The sequence below is a fragment of the Mustela nivalis genome, assembly GCF_964662115.1.
Source record: "Mustela nivalis genome assembly, chromosome: X".
In the NCBI taxonomy this organism is placed as follows: Eukaryota; Metazoa; Chordata; class Mammalia; order Carnivora; family Mustelidae; genus Mustela; species Mustela nivalis.
The window spans coordinates 119,865,270-119,887,783 of NC_139040.1; the positions used below are offsets into that span (position 1 = coordinate 119,865,270).

General features: G+C 49.6%; 2 protein-coding genes and 1 long non-coding RNA gene across 7 annotated transcripts in view; 2 read left to right on the top strand and 1 right to left on the bottom strand.

The window, feature by feature from the left end:
* Positions 1 to 1,011, top strand: part of LOC309856807 — a 227,534-nt gene extending 226,523 nt beyond the window's left edge. For both annotated transcript variants that reach the window (XR_014307361.1, XR_014307362.1), the window contains one exon: positions 571 to 1,011. This is a non-coding gene — a long non-coding RNA (uncharacterized lncRNA). The remainder of the gene's footprint in view (positions 1 to 570) is intronic.
* Positions 1,012 to 1,092: 81 nt separating this feature from the next.
* Positions 1,093 to 5,944, bottom strand: LOC309856798 (uncharacterized protein; the record flags this gene model as incomplete). Of its 3 annotated transcripts, none has more annotated exons than XR_014307351.1 (2): positions 1,093 to 1,950; positions 5,209 to 5,296. XR_014307351.1 is itself a non-coding variant. In XM_082718412.1 (2 exons), the coding sequence occupies 2 exons, from the start codon at positions 5,942 to 5,944 to the stop codon at positions 1,899 to 1,901; spliced, it is 558 nt and encodes a 185-aa protein (XP_082574538.1). In that variant the 3' UTR covers positions 1,093 to 1,898. The 3 variants fall into 3 exon arrangements, 1 of the variants encoding a protein (XP_082574538.1); XR_014307352.1 differs by lacking the exon at positions 5,209 to 5,296 and adding an exon at positions 4,750 to 4,864; XM_082718412.1 differs by lacking the exon at positions 5,209 to 5,296 and adding an exon at positions 5,439 to 5,944.
* Positions 5,133 to 22,514, top strand: part of RAI2 (retinoic acid induced 2) — a 58,790-nt gene continuing 41,408 nt past the window's right edge. Inside the window, exon 1 of one of the 2 annotated variants that reach the window (XM_082718401.1) lies at positions 5,133 to 5,376. The gene's annotated coding sequence lies outside the window, so the exon portion shown is untranslated. Of the gene's footprint in view, positions 5,377 to 5,726; positions 5,959 to 22,514 lie in introns of those variants that run through there. The other variant, XM_082718400.1, reaches the window with a different exon arrangement.

Here is a 22,514-nt window from a genome sequence, read left to right on the forward strand (position 1 = left end):
TGCAGGAGATGGTCCAGGCTGGTGGTAGTCCACAATCCATGCAAATACTCTTGTCAAGGTTTGGGGCATTCTGCGGAAGGCAGGATGTCAGCGTCGCAGAAACCAGCTCTGTCCCGTGCGGACAGCCATCTGGCCATCCCAGGCCGAGGGAGTGGGATCAGGAGGCGGAGATCCCCGTTCCGTGGAAGGCCTGAGAGCCACGCAGAGAAAGAGACCCACAAGTGTCATCCTAGGGCTGGGGTCACGGAGAGGATGACCGGGGAATGCCGGTCTCAGGGGCCGAGCGATGGCTCGGGCACACAAGGGGCTCAGACGGGAGAAGCCAGCTTCGTGTCAGAGCCGGCCACTGCTGGTGTGGGTCGGAAATCAGGGCCCACGAGCCTTGGAGAGTCCCCCTGTGAGGGGCCGGGGTGGGCAGGGGCTGATGGTGAGCCGTGTCCCGAGAGCTCCGATGCTGGCCCGGCCCAGGAGCCACCAAGGCACAGAACAGCGACGAAAACTGCTAGCCGTCCTAGCGAGAGACACCTTACTCTCATTCTGTTTCCTCCTTCTGTGACGTTGTTCCCACAGTGCACTGATCGGAGGAATCGTCTCAGCTGAGGACAGACGGCACGATTCAAGTCCACTCCGTGCCACACACTGATGCGCTCTCCCAAAATGCATGACCTTGTCGAGTCCTTTCACCTCCCGAGCTTCGTACAGCAAGAGAAACCTTGTCAGTCACGTTGGAGAGACTGGCCATGTGGGCATCGGGACAAACCCGGTGGGCCATCCCGGCACGGGAGGGGGTGGCAGGAGCACGCAGTCACCTGGGGCGTGGCTCCCCGTGAAGTTGCGGCCCGCGTCGGTCTGTCGGTGACCCGCGCGCTGGCCCGGTCCCATGGGTGTGTCTGTGAGGGAGGTCATCGCTCCCAACAGCCCGTGGGTTGCCGCTGAGAAAGCCCCCCGTGGCTCTTCTTCCGAGGGATGGCGGAGAGGGACCCTTGCTGTCGCCACAGTGCCCGGCATGGGGGACGCTGGTTTCCAGCCGTCGGTTTCCAGCCGCGGCTCCTCGTCTCCTTTCACGTCCCCACTGCTCTCGGGGGGGCGTCGCCGCAGGTACCTGCTGCGAGTGCTTGGGATAATAGTCTGATTGTCAGCGCTCACCGACACCCCAGGGCAACTTTGACGAGCTTCCCTTTCTTACCGAGAGATCAATCTGGTTCGTTTGTGAATAAATTTTTAAAAAAGGAAAGGCAAGTCTGGCACCTGGAAAGACAAGAGGAAAGAGAGGAGGACTTGGCTTATGTAAAGGGTGTGTGTGTGTGTGTGTGTGTGTGCGCGCGCGCACACGCGTGTGCATGTGTGTTTCTCTACTGAACGGCATTTTCCCCGTCAGAAGGCTGGGGTGCGTGGGGTCATCTCTGAGCCAGCCTATTCTTGGTCCTTTATGGGCCAGTATTTCAGACACACTCGTGTGATTGCTGCCAGTATTTTCCCATCCAGCAAAATAATTTAGCTCTCCAAAACCAAATTGGAGTCTATTTTCCACTTAATCAAAATCCGCTGCCTATTATTTCATGCCCGGTGACTTCAGATTTCTCTCCCGGCTTTAGTTTTTGTTTCCGGTCTTTTTTTTTTTTTTTCCGCGGATAAACATGCTCTTACTTCGTTTCATGCGACCTGGCTTCTCGCCTCGCAGGTCCTGGGCTCTCCACTCATTTGGACAAACGCTGGTAGCCTCCGGTGACACACGGCTCCCAGCCCAGTCCATCCACCTGTTCCTCCACATGGAAAAGGAGGTTGTAAGACTTGCAGTAGGTAAGGGGTACTGAAGCTCCTTCAGACTAAGAGCCCCAAGCACGAACGTGAGGGGAGAGAATCCTGACCAGCTGTCACTTCCTGAGGGCCTCCTCCCTTCACTTCCAGATCAACTTTCCGCTCTTGCATCCTTGTCTCAGGATTCTGCTTCTGGGGGACAGATAGCACTCATCATCTCCAGTCCCAAATCTGCTTCTCTTCCCAGGATGTCGTTCTCAGTGCTTACCGCACCCCCACCCCATCACCCAGTCCAGAAAGCCAGGTACCAGTTACCCTAACTCCTCCCGTGCCCTCCGTCATTGAGTCCTGTCAATCCTGAGTACAACTGGCCTCAAGGTCCTGCCCTTCATCTCCGCTGGTCCTAGCAGGATTCAAGCCCTGATCATTGCCACAGGCCCTGTCACCTGTTCTCCCTGCTGCCAACGTCACTCCCTCCGGTCAGCCCTTCACACCTACCAACAGAGGGAGCATTCCTCCACCCAAATCTTTCTCAGTCACCCCTTGCTTAAAGCCTTCCTTGAGTGCAAGAAACTCCTTTACGTGACAGACGACAGAGGAGGGCTGTCAGCTGCCCTCCAGCACCCCCCAATTATTCTCAGGGCCTCCACCGCAGTCTCACAGAATATTTGCAGCCTCCAGAATGTGCTTTGCATCTGAGCTTTTGTGCCTGCTGTTCCTTTCATTTGTAATGTCTTTCCCTTACTTTGAAAAGCTTTCATTTATTTCTGAGTGCTCAGCTCTTATCACCATGTCTGTGCAGTCTCCTCTGTTTGCTCTGCCCCATACCACTCTCTACCCTTTCCCAACACAAGGCTAGCCCCCCCCCTCCTTTGGGGCTCACCTAGTCAATGTGATAAAACCCCGTGCACTACATAGTATCACACTGTATTGTTAGCAGTTCGTTTATTGGCCTCTGAGCTCCTTGGAGTCAGCAACCATATGTTAACCCTTTCTCTAACTATAGCCCTTAGCTTAGTGACTGGCATACAGCAGGTGCTTAATAGATGTTTAATGGATAAATAAATGAATCATCCTTCTGACATGTATGTAAAAACTAGATTATGAGGAGATGCTATGTTAGAAAAGCAAGGTATAGAGCAAAGATTCAGATCTGAGATGGGAAGTTTCTTGAGTCCTTACTTAAAATCACCAAATTTTAAAATCAGACATCTAGAAAATCATCCTGAACAGACCTGGAAGATTTTTGGGGGGATCTTTCCCGCTATTTGGGCATATTGTTTCTTCCCTCCACTTTCTTGGGCATCCCTTTAACTATATGAATACGATTCTTCCATAGTAAGGTCTTATTTCTGTCCCCAGATATCTCCTCCCCTATCCAAACCTGCTCTATAATTATGGACTTCTTCGTTTTCCTTCTCTCTGCAACGGCAGTCACGATGAAAATACAGAAGGGCGCCACTGTATACTTCTGTGGAACCATAATGCCTATTTATTATGCATGACAATATAGTCTCTCCTGAAAACACAAGCCCCTCAAAGAGCAGCAAATATGAATCAGTACTGCCAGCAAGGATCAAACATTAACCCAGGGTTGTGATGAGGCCAACAAAAGAAATAGGCTAGTAATTGCCTTCCAGGGTATCAATCCCTACCTTATACACACATACCCCCTCGGCACACACAAAACCTTTATGGATCTTTCATCCATGAACTTGCCCAATTATAATTGCCCAGCTGTGTCTTTAGTTGTATTCAGGCTTAGTCCTGGCAACACAGACCTCATATACCTGATCCAAGGATTCAAACATTTGTGAGATCTCTAGAGGAAGTCTTTGGCTACTGGAATGGCTGAAGACACATTCACAGACAAATACTTCCACAGGTATCATTAATGACTCGAAGCTGATTTAAGACCCCAAGAGCCTGACTGAAACAAGTAGGAACTGGTACTTTCTGTTGATATTCCTTATTATCAATTCTTAAAGTTACACTGTGTGTCTTTCCGCCTCTATGTCAACTGAGTACTTCTTAATTTAACTGTTTTTTTTTTTTCCCACAAAAGAGGAAATTCAGAATCAAGGAATGGTACCACCAGAGCTTATTTCTTTCTTACAAGCAGTGGGCACTGTGCATGTAGCTCACAATACTTTTCAGAGGCCACAGAAATGTTTTCATGTCATTTAAAATCAAAAGAAAAATTGATCTTCTAGGTTGAGGGAAATGTACTAACACATAACATTAATACATTTGTCTTTACACCAATACAACTGTAAAATATCACTTTTAGGTATTTTTTTTTTTAATGGAGAGGGGAAATCACAAAGGCAGAATTGTCCACAAAAGTCATAATGTGGCCCCGATTTCTACCACATTATGCTTGCAACACAACAGGGTTTGACCAGAACCTCTCAAATACAAGTTCAGGTTCCCATACTAATTATAAACTTGCCAGGCTGCTCTCTAGGTCTTTCACATTCTGTGTGGCCACCCCAAATTCTACAAGAGGGAAGTCATGGTTACTAGTCACGCTGTTGAGATGGAGGACTGAACATGCAAAGCATAGCTGGATCCAGACTGTTCTCTGCTCTGATTAAAGTAACATCAGCTCTGCCATTCTTTCTCCACTACCTTCCTCCTGCTTTGATTTCCAGGAAAAAAAAAAAAAATCTTTACCCCTGTAAGGATTAATTCAACCAGTGCAGTTGCTTCCTTCGCTCTCTTAAAACATTTATAGAATTTAGGTTATTTTATTTTTAAATGACCAATAGTACTACTAATACTTACTACTTATTTACTGATTAGCAACCATATTCAGTCACCGCTGTAACCCCAGGTCTTAGCCCTGGTGTCTGGCAAAACACCAAGTGCTTAAGAAATGTTAGATTAAGAAACAAATCACCTCTCAGGCAAGTTTGTGGAAATTAGATTCTGTCCGTGGGGCTAATTTTGCCTTTAATAATATTACACCTTGAGAGAAGGATCTTCTACCTGTATCACATTGGCATTTTAGGAGGTAATCGCTGGGCCCTCCCCACCTCTCCTGCCTCCATCAGCCAGCCACTTCCTTCCTCCGGGGCTCTGTTCTCGCTCTTCTTCATCCTGGGGTCTGGAATGGTCCCCAGCCCGCCACTTGGCAGCGGGATCCCCGCTCCGCGGGCCCTCCCCAATGTCCATCTCCCCCCTCCCCTGGCCCGAGCCTCGGGCGCCCCTTCCTCCTAACACCCTGCGCCGCCCACAGCCACGCCCTCCCCGTGGGCGAGATCACCTGTCCCTCCTCCGCCGCCGCCTCCTCGGGTACCCTCTCGGCCCCCTCCCGCTCCCCCTCCTCCGCCACCTCCCCCAAGCCCTCCCCTTCCCCGCCTCCTCCCACCCCTTGGTGTATATAGTAAAGGCCGGGCGCCGCACGCAGACACACACTCGCCCGGACACAGGCGCACACACACTCACGCACAACCGGCAGCGGCGGCGGCGGCGACAGCGGCTCGGTGACAGCGGCGACGGCAGCTCCCACCGCTGCGCACCCCCTTCAGGCGGCGGGCGGCGACGCCAGACCGGAGAGTTCCCGCACCCGCGACCACCCCTTGGCTTCCTGGAGGCGGCGGCCGCAATTGCAAGGTAGCCACCGCGGTGCCCCGGTGCGGGCCGGGGTCCCCTTCCCCCGCCCTCCCCGTGCGGACCTGCCACCGGGACGCAGGGGGCGCGCCGGGCTGGGCGCGCCTGGCGGGGCCCGGCGCCCGGGGAGGGGCCTGCTCCCGTGGGCAGGACGGCGCCCAGAGGCCGGGGCCAGCTGGGAGGGCCGGGCGGGGGCGGGGACGCGGCCCGAGGCCGCCACCCGTGCGGCGTCCCCGGGCCCCGCTCCTGCTCCCGGCGCCGCGCACTGGCTGGCGGGTCCGGAGAGGCGGCGCCGGCCGGCGGGGCGGGGGCCCCGAAGTGGGTTTCGGGCCGCCACCAGCGCTGGCACCCGGCACAGAGGGCGGCGCGCGGCGGACTCCGCGCCCGGGCACCGCACCGGGCCGCCGCCGGCTTTGCCGCTCTGCCCCGGCCCGGAAAACCCGGCGCCTTCCAGGCCCTTCGAAAGATGGATTCTGTTGACGTATCTGGCGGCCCTGGCGAGCCGGGTGGAAAGTTGGGTTTTGCCAGATCGCGCTGGGCTTGTCTTTGTGACGCTCGGCCAGCCCCGCATCCCCCCGAAGCCCGGTGAGTGTGCGTCGGCGTCCCGGGAGCCTTCGTGCCCCCCAATGCCCAGACCCGGGGTGGCCGCACCAGCTCGGGCTTTCTGCCATGTTAGGCATCGAGCAGCGTTCTCGCAGCGTTTTTGCGTGCGTTTCAGCGGTGCCTTTTGCTGCGGAGGGAGTTACCGCTTCCCTCGGCGTTGGCTTTTTCGGGGTTGGGGTTGTGCTCTGTGTGTTTGCTTGTTTGCCGTTTAAAGCCCGACTATTGTTCAGGATAAGCTCCGCCTGGGTGGGGAAATGGCATCCCACCACAGTTGCCGGCGAGGGGTAGAAATGTTGCCAAACAGCTGCTGCTTTGTGTTTCCCTATCAGAAGTCCCTGGAGTAGGTTTGGGGCACGACGGATGGATGGAGAGAGGGATGGGGCACGGAAGAAGAAGGTGGCTTTGGAGGAGCGAATTGTCACCCACCCCATGGCATGCAGTCAGCCTCCCTTTTTGCCTGCCAAACTTTTATGAATATTCCTTTTGTGGCAGGGGAAAGCTTAATGAATTCAGCCCAGTTTTCCAGGGAAAAGCAACCCGGCTTTAACAATGGTTTGAGAACTTAATCAATGAGAAAGGCAGGGAGAGGAGGAGGAGGCGCTGACACCATATGGGGGGGGGGCGGGTGTGTGCTGCTGCTTGCAGTCAGGTAGGGGAGAGGTGGGCAGGGCGGAGCGCAGCTCCTGGGTGGCCGGGTTCCGGGAACTGTCGGTAGCTCTTACCTGTGCCCGCTGGAGCCACCCCCTGTCGTGCCCGCATCTCAGGGTCTGCCCAGAACCTCCGCGGAGGGGCTTGAGGGGCGCCCTGCCGCCAGCCCCCCTCATCTGGCGTTTTTAAGGACGTGTAAATATTTTGCTGAGGATAAGTGACATCAACAGAATGATATTCCGCAGAGCCCGGGTGTGCAGCGATGATAAATAGATACGGCCAAACAAAGTTTTGATAACCGCGGATTCTCATGGCTCGCTCTGTTTCATTTGGGTCTTTGTTTTTGTTGGTTTAGCATTATCTCTCATCCTCTGGTGTGACCCCTTTATTTAGCTGATTTTGGAAGCTTCTCTTTAGAACAGAGAGAAAAGCAGCCAGCAGGGAGAAAACAATTCTTAGCCTTGCATGCAAGGTTTTCTTTGCTTCTCCCAGGTCCTTCCCAGCGTGGGCTAAATGCCTCTCTTCCTCCTTTTGAGTCTTCAGAATCATTTGTTGATTGACCAAGAGACTTGGGATAACTTTGCAAGTGTATTGTGATGTGCTTTTGGTATAGCGGAGGGGTGGCAGTGTGGGAGGGGGCTCTGGGGAGGCTAGCAGGTGGGAGCCACTCACCAGGGCAGCATTGTGGCCCCTGCTCCACTGTTTTGTCATTTGCCTTTTCTTCTCAAAGAGGAGCGGGGGGGGGGGAGCTGTGCCACTTTCAGAAGTCGGGGGTAGGATGGAACGCACAAAACACACACCTGGTGCCATCTCAATTTCCCTGCCCCTTAGAAGCCCTAAGAGGCCACCTACCCACCCCGAATCCACACCCCGCCCCCCCCTTAAATATCCTACAAATGGCCGCTTGTGTCTCATCCAGACTGATGCCTACTAGAGGCATTCCAAGGCAGCCTGGGCACGGTGAGCCACGTCAGACTGGAGCTTGGCACCAGCCCATGCAACATGGGGGTGGTCCTTTATCAAGCAAAGAAGCACCAGACGTCCTGCTGTTGAGGTTTAGCCCCAGAAAGCCTGCCCATCTCAGGAAAAAAAAAAAAAATGAGAAAACAGAGTTCCAGGTGATGCCAGTCACCAGTATAACAACTTGGTCAGTGGGCATTTGGGCAAAAACTCGAAAATAAATAAAAAGTCTTGTAGCCAGAAAACAGCCTCTGAGACAGGGCGTCTGGAAAGCAAGAAAGAAAAAGAAAATGCAAGAGGTGTGTGATGAGGTGACAGAGCTGACAGAGCTCTAGCTGCAGCCCCCCCGAAAGCTAGGTGGGACTGGCCTCCCCAACTCCATCTGATCCTGAATGGAGGTTATTCTGGATGTGGCCATCTCCACACACAGCATGCTCTGAATGTATAATAAGAAAAGAGCCAGTGTCTGTTCTCTGGCTCCTTCCCTAACCTTAGATCTGGGGGGAGGAGGGTAGTGCAGGGGAAAGGGATTAACATTTGTCGTTGCCCTCTGTCTGCCAAACGCTTCACATGTGGGAAACCATGATGTGATGGAGGCATGATTTTCCAGATAAGGAATCTGAGGCTCAGAGAACTTTCCAGTCGTGTGTCTGAGTCCCGACTTTGGTGGTTATGAATTAAAGGAGCAGCACATCCCTCTAACCCCTCTTCCAAGTCTCTTATTTATTTCTCCCAAAGGCCAGAGTCCTCAGCCCCTCCATGTTCAAAAAAAACTGTGGTTCCCAGCTTGGGGGCAGGGAGCCTACCAGTGAGGCAACCCAGTCAGCCAGGGTACATGCTCACGTGCCAAGTGCATAGATCCCAGATAGTCCCAGACTATTTCAGATGGAAAGACTGTGTCTTGTCATCTTGGAATTTCCAATGCCCAACTGTTGCTTAATAAACAGGAGTTGAGTGACTAAGTGATGGAACTGATGGAGCAAATGGTGGGGGGGGGCAGCTGTAAGTCATCATCAAGGGAGACTCAGCAGGGAGAAATCCAGAGATGTTTGTTCTTTGCTTGGGGATTTGGAGTTCCTGGTGTCGTGCTCCATTTCTAGCTTGTGGTAGGTCCAAGTCAACAAGTTTATGTGGTATGGGCAAGAGCATTCCCTTTTTTACAGGTGAGGAAACCGAGCTTAGACAGATTAAATAATTAGCTCTCCATGGAAGGACCGAAGGATGGGTAAAGTATTTCTGACTCTAAACTGTCTCGAATAAATAAATTCTCAATAAAAATGAGATGAGATCTTACCACGCACATGCATCATGTACACAAGTCCCTTAGTCCCTTTCCAACAAGATGGTAGCCTTTAACCCGCTAGAAATTCTGGAGCCACTGGGAGAACCAGGATTGGAATCCATATGTGATTCTGCTGCCTCCCTGATCAGAGTATGAAGGGGACCTCTGAGAATGAGGCTCTCGAGGCTCATGGAGGGCAGAAGTTGGCTAATTATCCTCTCCCCTGTACAAAAGCCTGCATGGGATTCTGAATTAAGCTTGATTTGGGGTTCAGGGTGTCATCCTTGCAATAGAGTTGGCAGCTCTTGTCTTTGGAGATAAGATTACCACTTCTTCCTCTCACCTGTTCATCTGCCTGGATGCCCATCATCTCGTTCTTTCTAGACCCAAAGCATCTCCTTTGTGGCTCCACCTTTTTTCATGAGCCTCTTGAATCTACCTCTCTCCTGTGTTCTGATGGCAACTGGCGAGGAGGTGATTTTGGTGGTCGCATTTGTACTTCTGGATTTTGCACATGACCCTCCTTCCCTCTCCAACCAAGAACACACACACAAACACACATACATGGGCAAACACAGGCGCACATAATTTGATCATGTTTCTTTATCTGCTTCACCAAATTAGATTGCAAACCCAGAATTGTTATTGAAAGAACATACGTGACTTTGGCGATCTTCTGCCCCAGCCCCTGCCTGAAGCAGATCAGAAGAGCTAAGATGGGGGCGGCTCACCCCAGAGATGCTTTGACCAATTATTATACTTGCTGGCTTTCCCACTGCTGTGGGGCATCCCCCCCCCCCCCAATGTAGGCATGGGCCCTGGGATTCTCATAAAAGCCCATTTTAATCTCCCCTTAATAGTAGGTTTGGGCTTCTAGAATATCCCAATCCTTGCCATTCCCATTTCTGCTTTAATTCTTAGCTCCAGGAACTTGATGGCTCACCCTGCTCTCACCTGTCACTCTTTCTTCCCACAGCTTTTTGGTCTTGTACTACACTGTCTAATAGAACCTTTTACGATGATGGAAATGTTCCATTATCTGCACCATCTCCTACAGTAGCCGCAAGTCACATGTGGCTATTCGTAGTCGGAAGGTGGCTTAGTCCAGAGTAGGAAGCGCCAGTGGGATAACGTATGCACGTGATCTCTAGGACTCAGTACAAAAAGAAAAGAATGCAAAATAGCTCATTAATAATTTTTATATTAATTACATGGTGCAATGATAATATTTTGACTATATTGGTCAAATAAGTTACAGTATTAAAATGAATGTCACCTGTTTCTTTTTCTCTTTTTCATGTGCCTACCAGAAAAGTGACAACATATTATTTCTGTTAGGCAGTGTTTCTCTAGAGCCAACTAGAGAAACCAGCCTGTGCCTTCAGCCTCATGGTACTTTAGGGGACATGAAGACCCTCTGTCTCCATGGCAGATGGGAGGCACGGGCTGGCAGCCTGGTCTTGGGCAGCTTTGATTTTTGGTAGCTAAGGTGTTATTTGGAGGGGAGTTGCCTCATCAAGGCTCTCCATGAACATGTTTGGTCGGTCAGGTTCCCCCGAGGAGTGTGGGCTCCTGAAACTTCGGGGAGCTCAGACAGCAAGGCAGGGCTGGGAACGGGCAGGGCTGGCTTGAGTGAAGTGACCCCTTTCCTCTCCTCTCTGCCACTTCACCCCACCCCAGGCTGGTGTCTTTATCTAGTGGAGAGCTGTCTCTTGCCTGAGCAGCTGATCTCCTGAACACCTTGTCTAGGAGTATCCTTCCTGGGGATTTGTGCTTGGAGAAGAGTGTCCCAAGTAGACACCCTAATGGTGAGAGTGGGTTATTTGGGGCTGGAGCCAATCTTATAGAAAAGAAAGGGGAAAAGAGGATGCACATAGTGATTTCCTGACAGCTTGATGAAAACAAGAGCAAGGAGATACACACAGTTTCTCTGATAGAGACAGAATAAATGCAAGGAAGCCCAGTTTCACACACCACGGTGGTGCAGATGAGGAAATCAGACAAAGGGACGGTTGCTGGGGAAGGGGGGAGGCTCCCAGCCAGCGCTGTGGTCTTCCTGGGCCCTTCCCTGGGAGATGGGCACGGCCCAAGTAGATGGAAAAGGCTGGACTAATGAACTTGGGGCTGCGGTGATTTATAGGTCAGGCCCTGTGGCTCTGGCCCCTGAGGGGGCTGCCCCCATAGGGGACCCTTGGCTGACCTCCTTGAGCTCCTCGGAAGGAGCTGGTTTTGTTTCCCATGGCAGACGCAGACTGTTTACTGGAGCACAGGAAGAATCCGACATTCTGGCGAAAAATAATTCATTAACAGCCAGGGTATTACCAGTTCCCTGGAAAAGCTCCTCCAGCTGCACTGCAGCAACTGCTCTTTTTCAGCAGCAGATTCGGGCCTTGCTGGCAGCCAAGACTGGGTGCATTGGGGGCGTTTTTGTCGTTGTTGTTATTTTTACTTTTGTGCGTATGGCTACTTTGGCCGTATAATTCAGAGAAAGGAATGGTGGCCTGGTAGGGTCATGATGTATAACTGTAAGCCATTGTTTCCTTCCTACTTGAAGCCTGGAAGCTCTAGGCCAACTCTAGGAACCTGCATTTCTTCTGAAGAAAGCCCACCCCCATGTTAGGGGCACCGTAGAGCCACACAGAATATTCTAGAACTGAAGAAAGTTAAGAGAATCTCAACACCTGCACTTAAGACGCTCTGGAAACAATTGGCTGAAGGACGGCCCCCCTCTTTGTCCCAACTTCACGCTCCCACATACACAGAAACATCAGGCAGAAAGTCCTGTCTTGGCTGTGTGGGATTCTTCGCTTACTATTAATTGACACAGTGGGGCCAAAGTATATGATTCATCATCCCAGTTTTGAGGGCATTTGGAAAGCCAGGCAGGCATAACCAAGAGAATGGGCTGCACGTTTTGCTCACTAAGAATGATTGAATCTACAATAAATAAAATGGAATGATTCAGGAAGCTTTTTATGCTCTGGAAAAATCTGCTTTAAAAAAAAAAAGGGTTTTTGTCTGCTTGTTTGTTTTCTATGCTTCATGTTCAGAAATGTGTACCCAGTTAGCAAGAAATGGAAAAGAATGGCATTTCCTTGTTTTTGTTTTTTTTAAAAAGCTCTAATTGCAGGTTAAGTAAAATACGATGTATTGATTTTGGTTTTGTATGGAACATAACTAGAGAATCATTTTATTTTATGGGATATTAATTTCCATCCATTTAGACTGATGAAATATGCATTTAAAATGCACCCTATCTACCCCTGCCATCACTGCGGTATTTCTTTCTTTCTTTTAGGGGGAGAGAGAAAGCGGGGGAAGAAAATGTGAGTGAGCATGTGAGCAGTGGGCAAGGGAGAGAGAGAATCTTAAGCAGGTTGCATACCCAGCACAGAGCCCAACGTGGGGCTCGATCTCACAACCCTGAGATCATGACCTGAGCCAAAATCAAGACTCAGGTACATGGGAGTGCCTGGGTAGGTCAGTCGGTTGAGCATCTGACTCTTGGTTTAGGCTCAGGTCATGATCCCATGGATTGTGGGGTTGAGCCCTGTGTTGGACTTCCAACTTCCTGTTCAACAGTGGGGGAGGGGGGTGGAGTCTGCTTGAAGATTCGCTTCCTCTACCCCTCCCCTATAGTCCCTCTCTCTCAAAAAGATAAGTATTTTTAAAAACCGAGTCAGGCACTTAACCAGCTGAGCCAGCCAGGCACCCCTCTCACAGTATTTCTTTAATGTTCCTAGGTCCAGACTGAGAACCTATGGCACTTATTTGGAAAGGAATAAACATGTCCTTAGCTAACGTATATGTAAACCAACCTTAGATGTCAAGGGAAATGACATCTTCTCCCTTTGAGGACTGCCAAATAGATGAATATTAAAGGCTGAGCATTTTGGTTTTATCTAGCACATAGTTTCTCCACCTTGGCCCTGTTGACATTTTAGGCCAGATTTTTCCTTGTTGGGGTCAGTGGGTCTGTGCGCTGTAGGATATCAGCAGCCCGTCTGGCCTCTACCCACTGGATGCCAGTAGCACTGTTCCTGGCCACCGCAGTTGTGACAATCCACAATATCTCCTGAATTCGTCAAATGTCCTCTCTGAGGCAAAATCGCCCCTGGTTGAGAAACACTGGTGTAGACCAAGGTTTAATAAGTAATTTGTGGATTTTGGTGAATTGATTTTGAAATAGTAAAGGACACAGTTTATCCCCCAGACTTTTATATATACTGTTCATGGGGGCAAATAATTAACACCTGGAGGTGTGTCATTTGCCTAATTTCACTCTAAGGTTGGCGGATGAGTCTGTAAGATTGTATAAGCAGAGAGATTTTTTTTTTTTAAGGCAGGCAACTAAATAAGGTGTAGGTAAGTAGGGGTACTGTAATAATAAGGGCTTTTCTGGTTTTTCATAGAGCAGGTTTATTCCTCCCTAATTTCTTTTTCATGTGCACCTGATTCCAGGCATGCCTTCAAAGCCAGCAGGCATCTTCGTCCACCCTACCCCCTCTCCACTGTCACTTCTCCTGTAGCATCTTAAGCCTGAACCAATTAATTTAGCCCGTTAGTGTACTTGGGAGAGCTCTGTGCGTAACCCTGTAATAGACTCATTTCGGATCGTGGCAGCCCTTTACCCACCACTAATGTCTATGTTTTCCAGGGCTGTTGAGGGAGAATGTCAGTGGTGGGCAGATGGGGTATTTTTCAAGATGCCGGGGCATTCAGATCTCGGTGGTCCTTCTCAGCCCCCCCCCAGTTCCCTGTAGGCAGATAGACCTGGTAGTGCCTGTGGTCAACAGCAGCAGGGGGACGGCTGCCGCTGGGACAAGCCTTTAGCCTTCCTCTTTCAGAGGGTCCCTTGAAAGGCTAGAGAGAAGGGTTAAGCATTCTCAGGGGAGGCATCCTGGGGCTAAAACATGGAACTGGGATGCGCGCTGTCCCAGAGGGAGAACAGAGAGGTGGGTCACACGTTACCCAGGCAAGCATCCTGAGGTCAGTGTGTCCTGCCGGTCTTTGGAGTGCAGTGGGCCATGGGCGGCGCTCAGTGCCGACCTCAGTGCGGGCAGGGTCATGGTGCGGCCATCGAGGCCGACTGACCTTTCCCAAGGAGTGTCTGAAGGCATCCCGAGGGTCAGGCTCCGCCAGTGAGGAGAGGTGGAAAAGCTGAGGACATCGGGGTGGGCCAAGCCAGCAGCACACCCTGCGTGGGTGAGTTCTAGCCTCCCCTGGAGAGCAGTTCGATCCTTCCTTGTCGTCCTGAAGGGAGAGGCAGTGAGCTTGGCAGACATCCACGGCGTGCCAAGTCCAGGCAGATAAATAATTGACTCGTAGCCCAGGACACTTGGTCATTCTGAGTAGGCAGCCAGGATTTGGGTGATGGTTGCAAGACAGGGAGAGGAAGCAGGATCATAAATCTGGGCTATGGAGGCCAGTTTCGTGGCGTAGAGGCCACCGGGGCCACCGCTGTGTGCCGCAGAAGCAAACAGACAGGTCCAAGTGGTGTGTGGTTCCTCAAACTAATGGCAGTGGCAGTGGCTGTGAAACACATTTAGACCCTTGTCATAAAAATGCAAACAGTCCTCCTGCTATAGGGAAAAGCTAAATAAACTCCATCGCAGCTGTATTAAGTAGAAACAGATTTGAAAATCGGGTGTTTTTTTTCCTGAGACACTTATTTATAGCAGGTTGGGCAAAGGCTGCCACTATCTTTCGCGACTCCGGAAGAGTGTTTTCCAGATGGTCCTTGCTGTTTTTCTCTTTATTAAGCTTAGCTGAACACGGCCTCACTTGGAAAGGTTCATCGAAACTGGTGTTCTTTTTTTCAGATTACAATGGCCATTGATTGGCCAACAAATCAATGGATGGGAATGGATTGAGCCCGTGCTGATGAATTTCCTTTTACATTTTAGAAATAAGAAAAATATCAAGGAAAGCACAGAATAGGGTGCTCATTCTTTGGCTGTATACATCAGCACTACGGAAATCATCTGGGGCTACATTTTCTATTAATTTACATTTGCTTTTCTTTTTTTTTTTCTAAATTAATGCCCTTCTTTTTGCTAAACCTCTCCAACATCACTGTTTCCTTTCCAACATCTAAACAATGTCCAGATATATTTCAGATTGAGCAATTAGCTCTGGCTGCAGTTTCCTTTTAAGAAAAAAAAAATCACTAACCCGCTAGACTAAATATGAAATTATTGAACGTGAAAATCTCAATCCGAGACCATTTGTTCTAGGATCCTTTGTGGTTTATCACTTGCATTTTAAGAGGGCAAGAAAAGGCTGATTCTGCCCTGCCTTTCCATGCTGGACACACCCACACCAAGAAACCTCAAGCTTTGTTTTTGCTCTTAGGAGCCGGGCAGCTGGATCTGGGGTCATGAAGTCTGATTCTTATAGCCCAAACCACGCAGGGAACCATTTCGGAATGTCACATAAACCATTGGTCCCCACAGACCAGGCATGTGACAGAATTTCTGCCCATTCACAGTGTAATGAAAGAAAAGTGAAAATGTGGTGAGTTTCCTTCTTAAAGCCAAAACTTGTCCATTTCACAGAACTGCCCTTTATTCTAAAATGGCCTTCCTACTTGTCTTGGTGTTTACGGCTCTTTTATGAATGATCAAGACTATCCCTGACATTTGCAGTTTAACATCTTTTTTGACAAAGTCGGAAGTTGTCCAGCTCATGTTGGATCCTCCATTTTTTCCAACGTTGCTCATCCAGGAGACCTAACTGCATTATGATGGGAAGCCTTTGTTAGGATTCTGAAGCCAGAAAAACCAACCGGAGCAAGAGTCTTGCTCTGAGTTCCCTTACTCGATTCTTCTGACGCATCAGCCACAGGCCGCTGGCTCTGTCTGCAGCCCGTGGGAAGCACGGAGTCGCATCTCCAGAGGAGTTTGAAAGGGGAAACTGGCTTCTTGGACGTGGCTTCTGAGCATGCATCCTGAACTCTGGGAGCCTGGCCTTTTATCCCTGATGGTGTTTTCAACTCTGTGGCCGGCTCTTACAGGTTCCACCCACCTTCCTCCTCTCCTCAGCCCTGCCCACTGCTGCGTGAGCCAGCAAGCCTCAGCAGGGCTCCCCTAGGCATGGCCCTGGTGTCCTTACTGGTCGCCTCTACTCCTGTCCTTTCTCCCCCAGCCGCTGTTCCTCTCCGTAGGCATCCCTCTAGCCTTGTCACCCCAGCTCCAGAACATTCCGTGACTCCCTGTTTCTTTAGTTAAAAGAAAACTCCACATATGAAGCCCTCTTCCCATGTTCCCAGTCCATTCTCGCCCTCACGACTGGCCTTCAGTAGGATAATGCCTCTGAGGTGTACAATTATCTGGGGGTTCGTTTGTTTTCTTATCTGGAGGAGATCTGCAAGAAGGTTACAAGATCTCTTGGGCATCTTTCTAGATGAAGAACACTGAAGCCCTGAGTCTGCCGTAATGGACCATCCCAGAGATTATGACATTTGTGTTTGGAGGCAGGGGAGGAAGGAAGGAAGAGAGAGAGAGAGAGAGAGAGAAAGAAAGAAAGCCCCACAGAAAATGAGGCTCTCTGGCTTCAAGAACTTTAGCCTTACCACAAGTCTCTTACGTACTGCTTCTGGATGGGGAGGCCACCTTTCTAGCCGGCCGACAAATGGGTATTGCTTCAGGACGTGCTGCTGAAAATAGAGCCGCTCTCACAGGCGCTGAAACTTGGAGTCGAAACACAGCAGAAGGAGTCTGTCCTAGCCAATGCAGACTGTCCATTCCATTAGCAAATATCTCCAGGGGTTGCTCATAAAATCATAATAGCAACAATATGACCTATCATTTCTCAAGCTTCTACTATAGCCTGGACGGTTGTCAAGGTGATTTACATTTTATTATTTTATTTCCAGCTTTGTAACCCCCTTAATGAGATAGGTGGGTATTATTTCTCAAAGGAGGAATCAGGGCTCCGAGAGGGTGGTAGCTTATACAAGGTCACACAGCTCGTAGAAAGTGGATCTGGGATTCTATACCACCTGATTCAGTAGAACTTCCATTCTACACTAGAAATACACTCTATGCTAGGACGCTGGCTGTCCAATATGGTAACCGCTAGCTGGAAGTTGCTGTTGAGCACTAGAAATGTGACTAGTATGGCTGAGACCTGACTTTAAAATTTTATTTTTAATTTTTTTCCTTCAGCATTTCAAGTGTATAGTTCTCTAGTATTAAGGACATTCACACTGTTGCGTAACTCTCGCTAGCGTCTACCACCCGAAATCTTTTCATCTTGCAAATGGAATCCTGTGCCCGTTACACACGAACTCCCCGGGTCCCCTCCCCCAGGTCCCCGGCAACCACATCTATGTTCTTTTTTTTTCTTTTTAAAAAACATCTCCTTTCCCCCCCACACCTGAGCCTCTGGTAACCACCATTCTACTCTGTTACTATGAGTTTGGCTTTTTTTTTTTTTTTAATTCCACATTTAAGTGAGATTGTAGATATTTATCTTTCTTTTCAAAAAAAAATTCAAAATGTAAATTGCCACCTGGGGCTAGCAGCTACCGTCTTGGACAGTGCAGCTCCGGACAATGCCCATCTCACGGTGCCTTTCTGTCCCTCTGCTCCCAGCTTTCTTATAATGTACTATAATGTACTCCCAGTCGAGCACAGCCCCTCCCTTTCTCAGAGGCCTGCGGGGATCAGTGGTTCTCAACCTTTGGTGTGCATTCAGATCAGCTGGAGTGCTTGTTAAAATACAGATTCCTGGGACCAAGCCTGGGAGCAGGTCGGGAGTGAGGCCCAAGAATTTGCATTTCTAACAATTTCCCTGGTGCTGCTGGTGCCAGGGTCTTTGGTTGAACATTATCTACCTGGGCTTAAGGACTAATTCCTGCATCTTAAAGTGGTATGGCCTGGGGTTCCGCTGTTCGCTTCTGGTGCACAGAGAGCAGCAGGGGTCGCTGGCTCAGGTCCTTTGGGAGAAGCTTTCTTCTTGCTGCTGTCCTGGAGACCTGGCCCTCTACCAGTCCCAGCTTTATTTGGGCCACAGTTAGATCTGGTCAATCCCTTGGCAATTGTTCTGGAATGCATTCATTTTAATTTGGGGCTCCTTGGGAGAGGAGATGGAAAGCCGGGGGTGGGGCGGTGTGTGTGTGAAGCAAGAGGTATTATGTCTAGGAATTGTCTGAGCGCCCAGGTGATGGGCAAGTATGGACATGTAAGAGTATTTGTTGTCCAGCCTACTGTTCTCTGCAATTAAATGGTGGCAGAAACGTTAAGTAGGAAAGAAAAAAAAAAAGGAGGCAGGTGAAGGGACAGGTGACAGAGCCAGGTCCCCCAGCCGTGTATCTTCATCCTAATTAAAGCCTTTGTCCCTTTTAGAAGGCAAAGGCTATTTGCCGTGGGGCAGTGTTGGAGGCGAGGCAGTGTGAGTGACCAGGGGGCCTGGAGAGGTCCCTGGAAAGGGGACTGTCATGTTGGAGACCTTGACTCTTGATCTAGCTTTCAGTGGTGCTGAGAATGTTGTTCTTGTTTTTGAAAGAAAGAAAAAAAGAAAGGAAGGGAGAAAGGAAAGAAGACAGGTGTAAAGAAGTAGCTGAGGTTACTCATGAAAGTAGCTGTTAGGCTGTTTTTCTTATGAATATTTATAAAATAAAAGAGCAATATGGAATCACTTTGGGTCTAAGTGTGCACAGATCTTCTGTGTTTTCTCCCATGGAGCCTGTTCTTTCCTCTTGCCATTTTCTCTCTTTGTTTTGTTGTTGTAGTTGTTTCATTTTTGGAGAGCAGGAATCATGTGTCTTTTTTTGTGGCTTGGTCTCAAACCAGCCTTCAGTCTCGCGAGCCAGGCAGCACTTCCTAAAGTTCATTTTAATCACCATGTTTAACAACCCAGCCCTCCTTGGCTCCTGGCACTGTGCTCTACAGCTCTTAGATGCTGGTAGTAATATGCTTCATACAAAAAAAAGTACAAACACACACATTTCTTCCAGTTTATCTGTTTCCAAAACCAAGTCGTCAAAGGCATGAACTCAAGGCCCATTTCTGCTACTGCAGGGGTTCCGTCCCTGTTGATCGGTGGTGGAAATGTCAACTTCCTGTGCTTTGAGTACTTCCATCATGTCACTTAGCTCTGGGCCACCTACCCAGGAGAGAGCTCAGCAAGTCGGAGCACACCTGTGGGGCCCCGCCCCCTTCCCTCTCGTGTCTGTCTCCACCACTCAGCAGCGGTAAGACCTTCCTTCTTCCAGTCCACCAGACTGAGCCTCAACTCCATTTTGGACATTTAGAACATGAAGCTCTTCATCTCCTGTTTGTATGGGATATTGCTTTCCTTCCTTGAAATCTGTTGCTTGCCTCATCTCTGTAGTGACTAGTGCCAAATGCCCTATTCTTTTTTTTTTTTTTTAGATTTATTTATTTATTTTAGAGAGGGACCATCATGCGAGCCAGGGGTTGGGGCAGAGGGAGAAGGAGAGAGAGAATCTCCAGCAGACACCGTGCTGAGCGTGGAGCCTGACTCAGGGCCCGATCCCAGGATGCTGAGATCACGACCTGAACGGAAATCAAGAGTCGGAAGCTTAACTGACTGCGCCACCCAGGTACCCCTGACCTGTTCCTTTTTATGACTCCTGTGGATGGCATGAAAGACTTCAACTTCTCCCAATCCACAATGGAGCTGAAGCACCTGGCCAAGAATTTAATATACATGCTCTCACTTAAACCACAGAGTAATGTTTAGAAATAACTACTTTCATTTACAGTTGAGGAAAGCGAGCTTATGACGCTGAGCAGAAAAGGTAGGTGGGGTCCAGATCATAATGAGACTTGTTAGCCTTGAAAAAGAACTTGATCCTGAACAGTTTCATAGACGCCAGTGATGTTATCTAGTCTCTGTGGTGGGTTTTTTGTCTTAGTGGAGACTTTCCCTCCTTAGCAGGAGGGAAAGAAGACCAAAAAGGGGGCTCTGTTGCAGTAATCCCAGAGAGCAGTGACCTTGAACTGAAGTAGCATAGTGGCAGAGGCAAGTGGTTGGATTGTAGAAGTGTTTAGGAGGCCGCCCCTGGGATTCGGTAATGGCTGGTACAGAGAATAATGATGATAACACCCTGGTTTCTGTAGTTTAGGCCCCCTGATGGGTCAGGGAACTCAGGAGAGGGGGGAGATTGAGTATGCGGACCCTCCCTCCCTTTGCAGTCCGGCGAGTGGGCAGACAATCTTGACATTGGCCCATGTAATCATCTGGAGCCCCCAATCTTGAAGGGAGTGTGTTGAAAACAGCAAATGGGCCAAAAAATGGGGGAGAAAAGGAAAACCTGACAGACATAGTCAACAGCCCGAGCACCTTCAGTTGGCAGCTTTAAATACACTTTCCAAGTGCATGTGCTTTAAATAGGCCAGAATTTGTAGGCAGTGGGGGACACGGAGTAATCCTGCCAGTTCAGGCCTTTACTGGGCTCAGCAGGAAGAGAGGGGTTTGGCGGGTGGCCTGCTACTAGGTTGACCAACTGTCCTCATTTGCCCAGGATTGAGAGGATTCCTGAGACATGAGGCTTTCCGCTCTAAACCTTGGGCAGTCCTGGGCAAACTGGGATGCGTTGGTCATTCCACTTACCAGGGGAGCTGTCTCGGGGCAAGCAGTGAAGACTCAGTTCTTCCTGGGGACTCAGTATGGTGATGCCGCCACAGAGCAGAAAGGGGGCTTGGAAATGGAGAAGGCAAGAATGTATCCCAAGCCCTTTCAGACAGCTTATCTGGGTCCAAATGAAAGTCTTCTCTTAAAGAGCCTGGGAACTCCATTCTGCTTTCCCGGAAACTAGCCTGTGTTGCCGCCTTCTTGTAGCGCCCCCCCCCACCCCCTTCCAACCCTAGGGATTCACTGGAACATTTTGGGTGAATTTCAGGTGAATGAACAAATTCTTTGGTTCTGCCAGCATTTGGGACCCGCAGGTCCTTAATCGGATGTGGGAGTATTTTAAACTGGATCCGAGATGAGAGAACAGTTTCTTTCCTTAATACGTTCCTACATCTTTGAAATCGCAGTTAGAAAAAGTCTTTATTTATTTTTTTGAACAGCAGCAAAACACAAAATCATTTGTAGCGGTAGACCCTTTGGATCTTCATATGCAAAGGAACCATAGCTCTCCATTATTCATAAGTCTTTTGAAACCGAATGACAATTTTTTTTGTCTTCAAAAGCTTCCCTTCCCCACCCCCCCCCCCCACCACAAGTATTTCTCTTGCAAAATAAACCTCAGTAAATAGCAGACAACATGTTGTAAAGGGAGGACAGAGGGGCACTTGGAATGGAAAGCTAATGAGATGGCGTTTTCCTGCGAAGGCCTGGCCTGGTACAAGCCTCCAGCTCCATCCAGAAACGCAAAGAGAAACAGGGGGGTGAGGTGACAACCCTCACCTCTCACCTGTGACACCAGTGACCGGGAGAGGCATCAGAAGGAGAGGGTCAGTGCAGGGAAACAAAAGAGAAAGGGAAATATAGAGGGAGATGTGAAAAAAAGTAAGGTTTAGATTCTTCTGGCCACGTGGCTCAGGTAGTAAAGGAGCGAGAAGGGTGCCAAATGGCACTTGGGTTTTTGGAAAGAGCCTCCAACAGTACGCTGTCCTCTAATGAGTCTGAGAGTGAAAACGACCTTTGTCATTTCTCTGCGCCCTTCTGTACCACTTTATAAGGAGTGGATGTTAGTTACAACGAAATCGCCTGTGGTATATTCTTAACCAAGCATAAAGGACATAGTGAGTAAAAGCTTAAATAATAGTATCAGCATTTTAAAAGGGTTTTTATTTCACATGAAATGACACACCCAGGTCACCAGCACCCTGATGGAGACGGGGGGAGGAGCACACCAGCCCCCTAGAAGCCCCTCCCCACATCCTGTCCATTACCTCTCCCCAGCAGTACCCACTGCCTTCAACAGCATAGATGAGTTGTGTCTCACACAGAATTTTTCAGTCCTAGCCTTATAGATGAATAACCCCCCTCAAAAAAATCCTTGTAATTTTTTTTACGGGGGAGGGCAGAACTTTTGTAATGGCTTCCTTTCTCCGGCTGCTGTGAATTCGGCCTGTTCAACAGGAAGTTTCTGAGCTGGGTTCCTGCTGGTGCAGGATTTGGGGCAGGCTGGTCTGTGCTGCCCAGGACGATGCCCAGGCTGTGAGCCAGGAGCCTGCCCTTGGCATCCCCTCTGCCAAAGACAGCCACCACACTTGCCTTATCTGGCCCATTAAAGCCGCTATCAGATCATGCAAAGACACGTGTCTATAAGCACTGAAGGCAGGACAACAAAATGGCTGAGAGTTCCCCGAACATACTGGCCTTCTGGAAAAGAAGGTCAGTCACAACCATTAAAACAGCATAGCCATCGAGCTTGTGTTGTTTTTTTTTTTTTTCCCCCACCTTACAAATGGGAGTGCGATTGATTAATTTCACTTCCTCTCAGGCTTCGTCGAAGCTCTCGACGTGCTTTCTCCCCCCTTTTCTTGCTGCAGGAAGCAAGCAGTACGAATGCGGGAAGAAAGCTATGGAACATACCTCGTCATGTGTCTGGAGCAGCATCAGAAAAGGACTTATTTGTTCTCCTGGGCTGTGTAGTGCCGAGTGATTGAATGCTCGCCAAGCTGTCAGTTTTATGAAACAAATTCCCTAACCCCCTTGGCCCAGA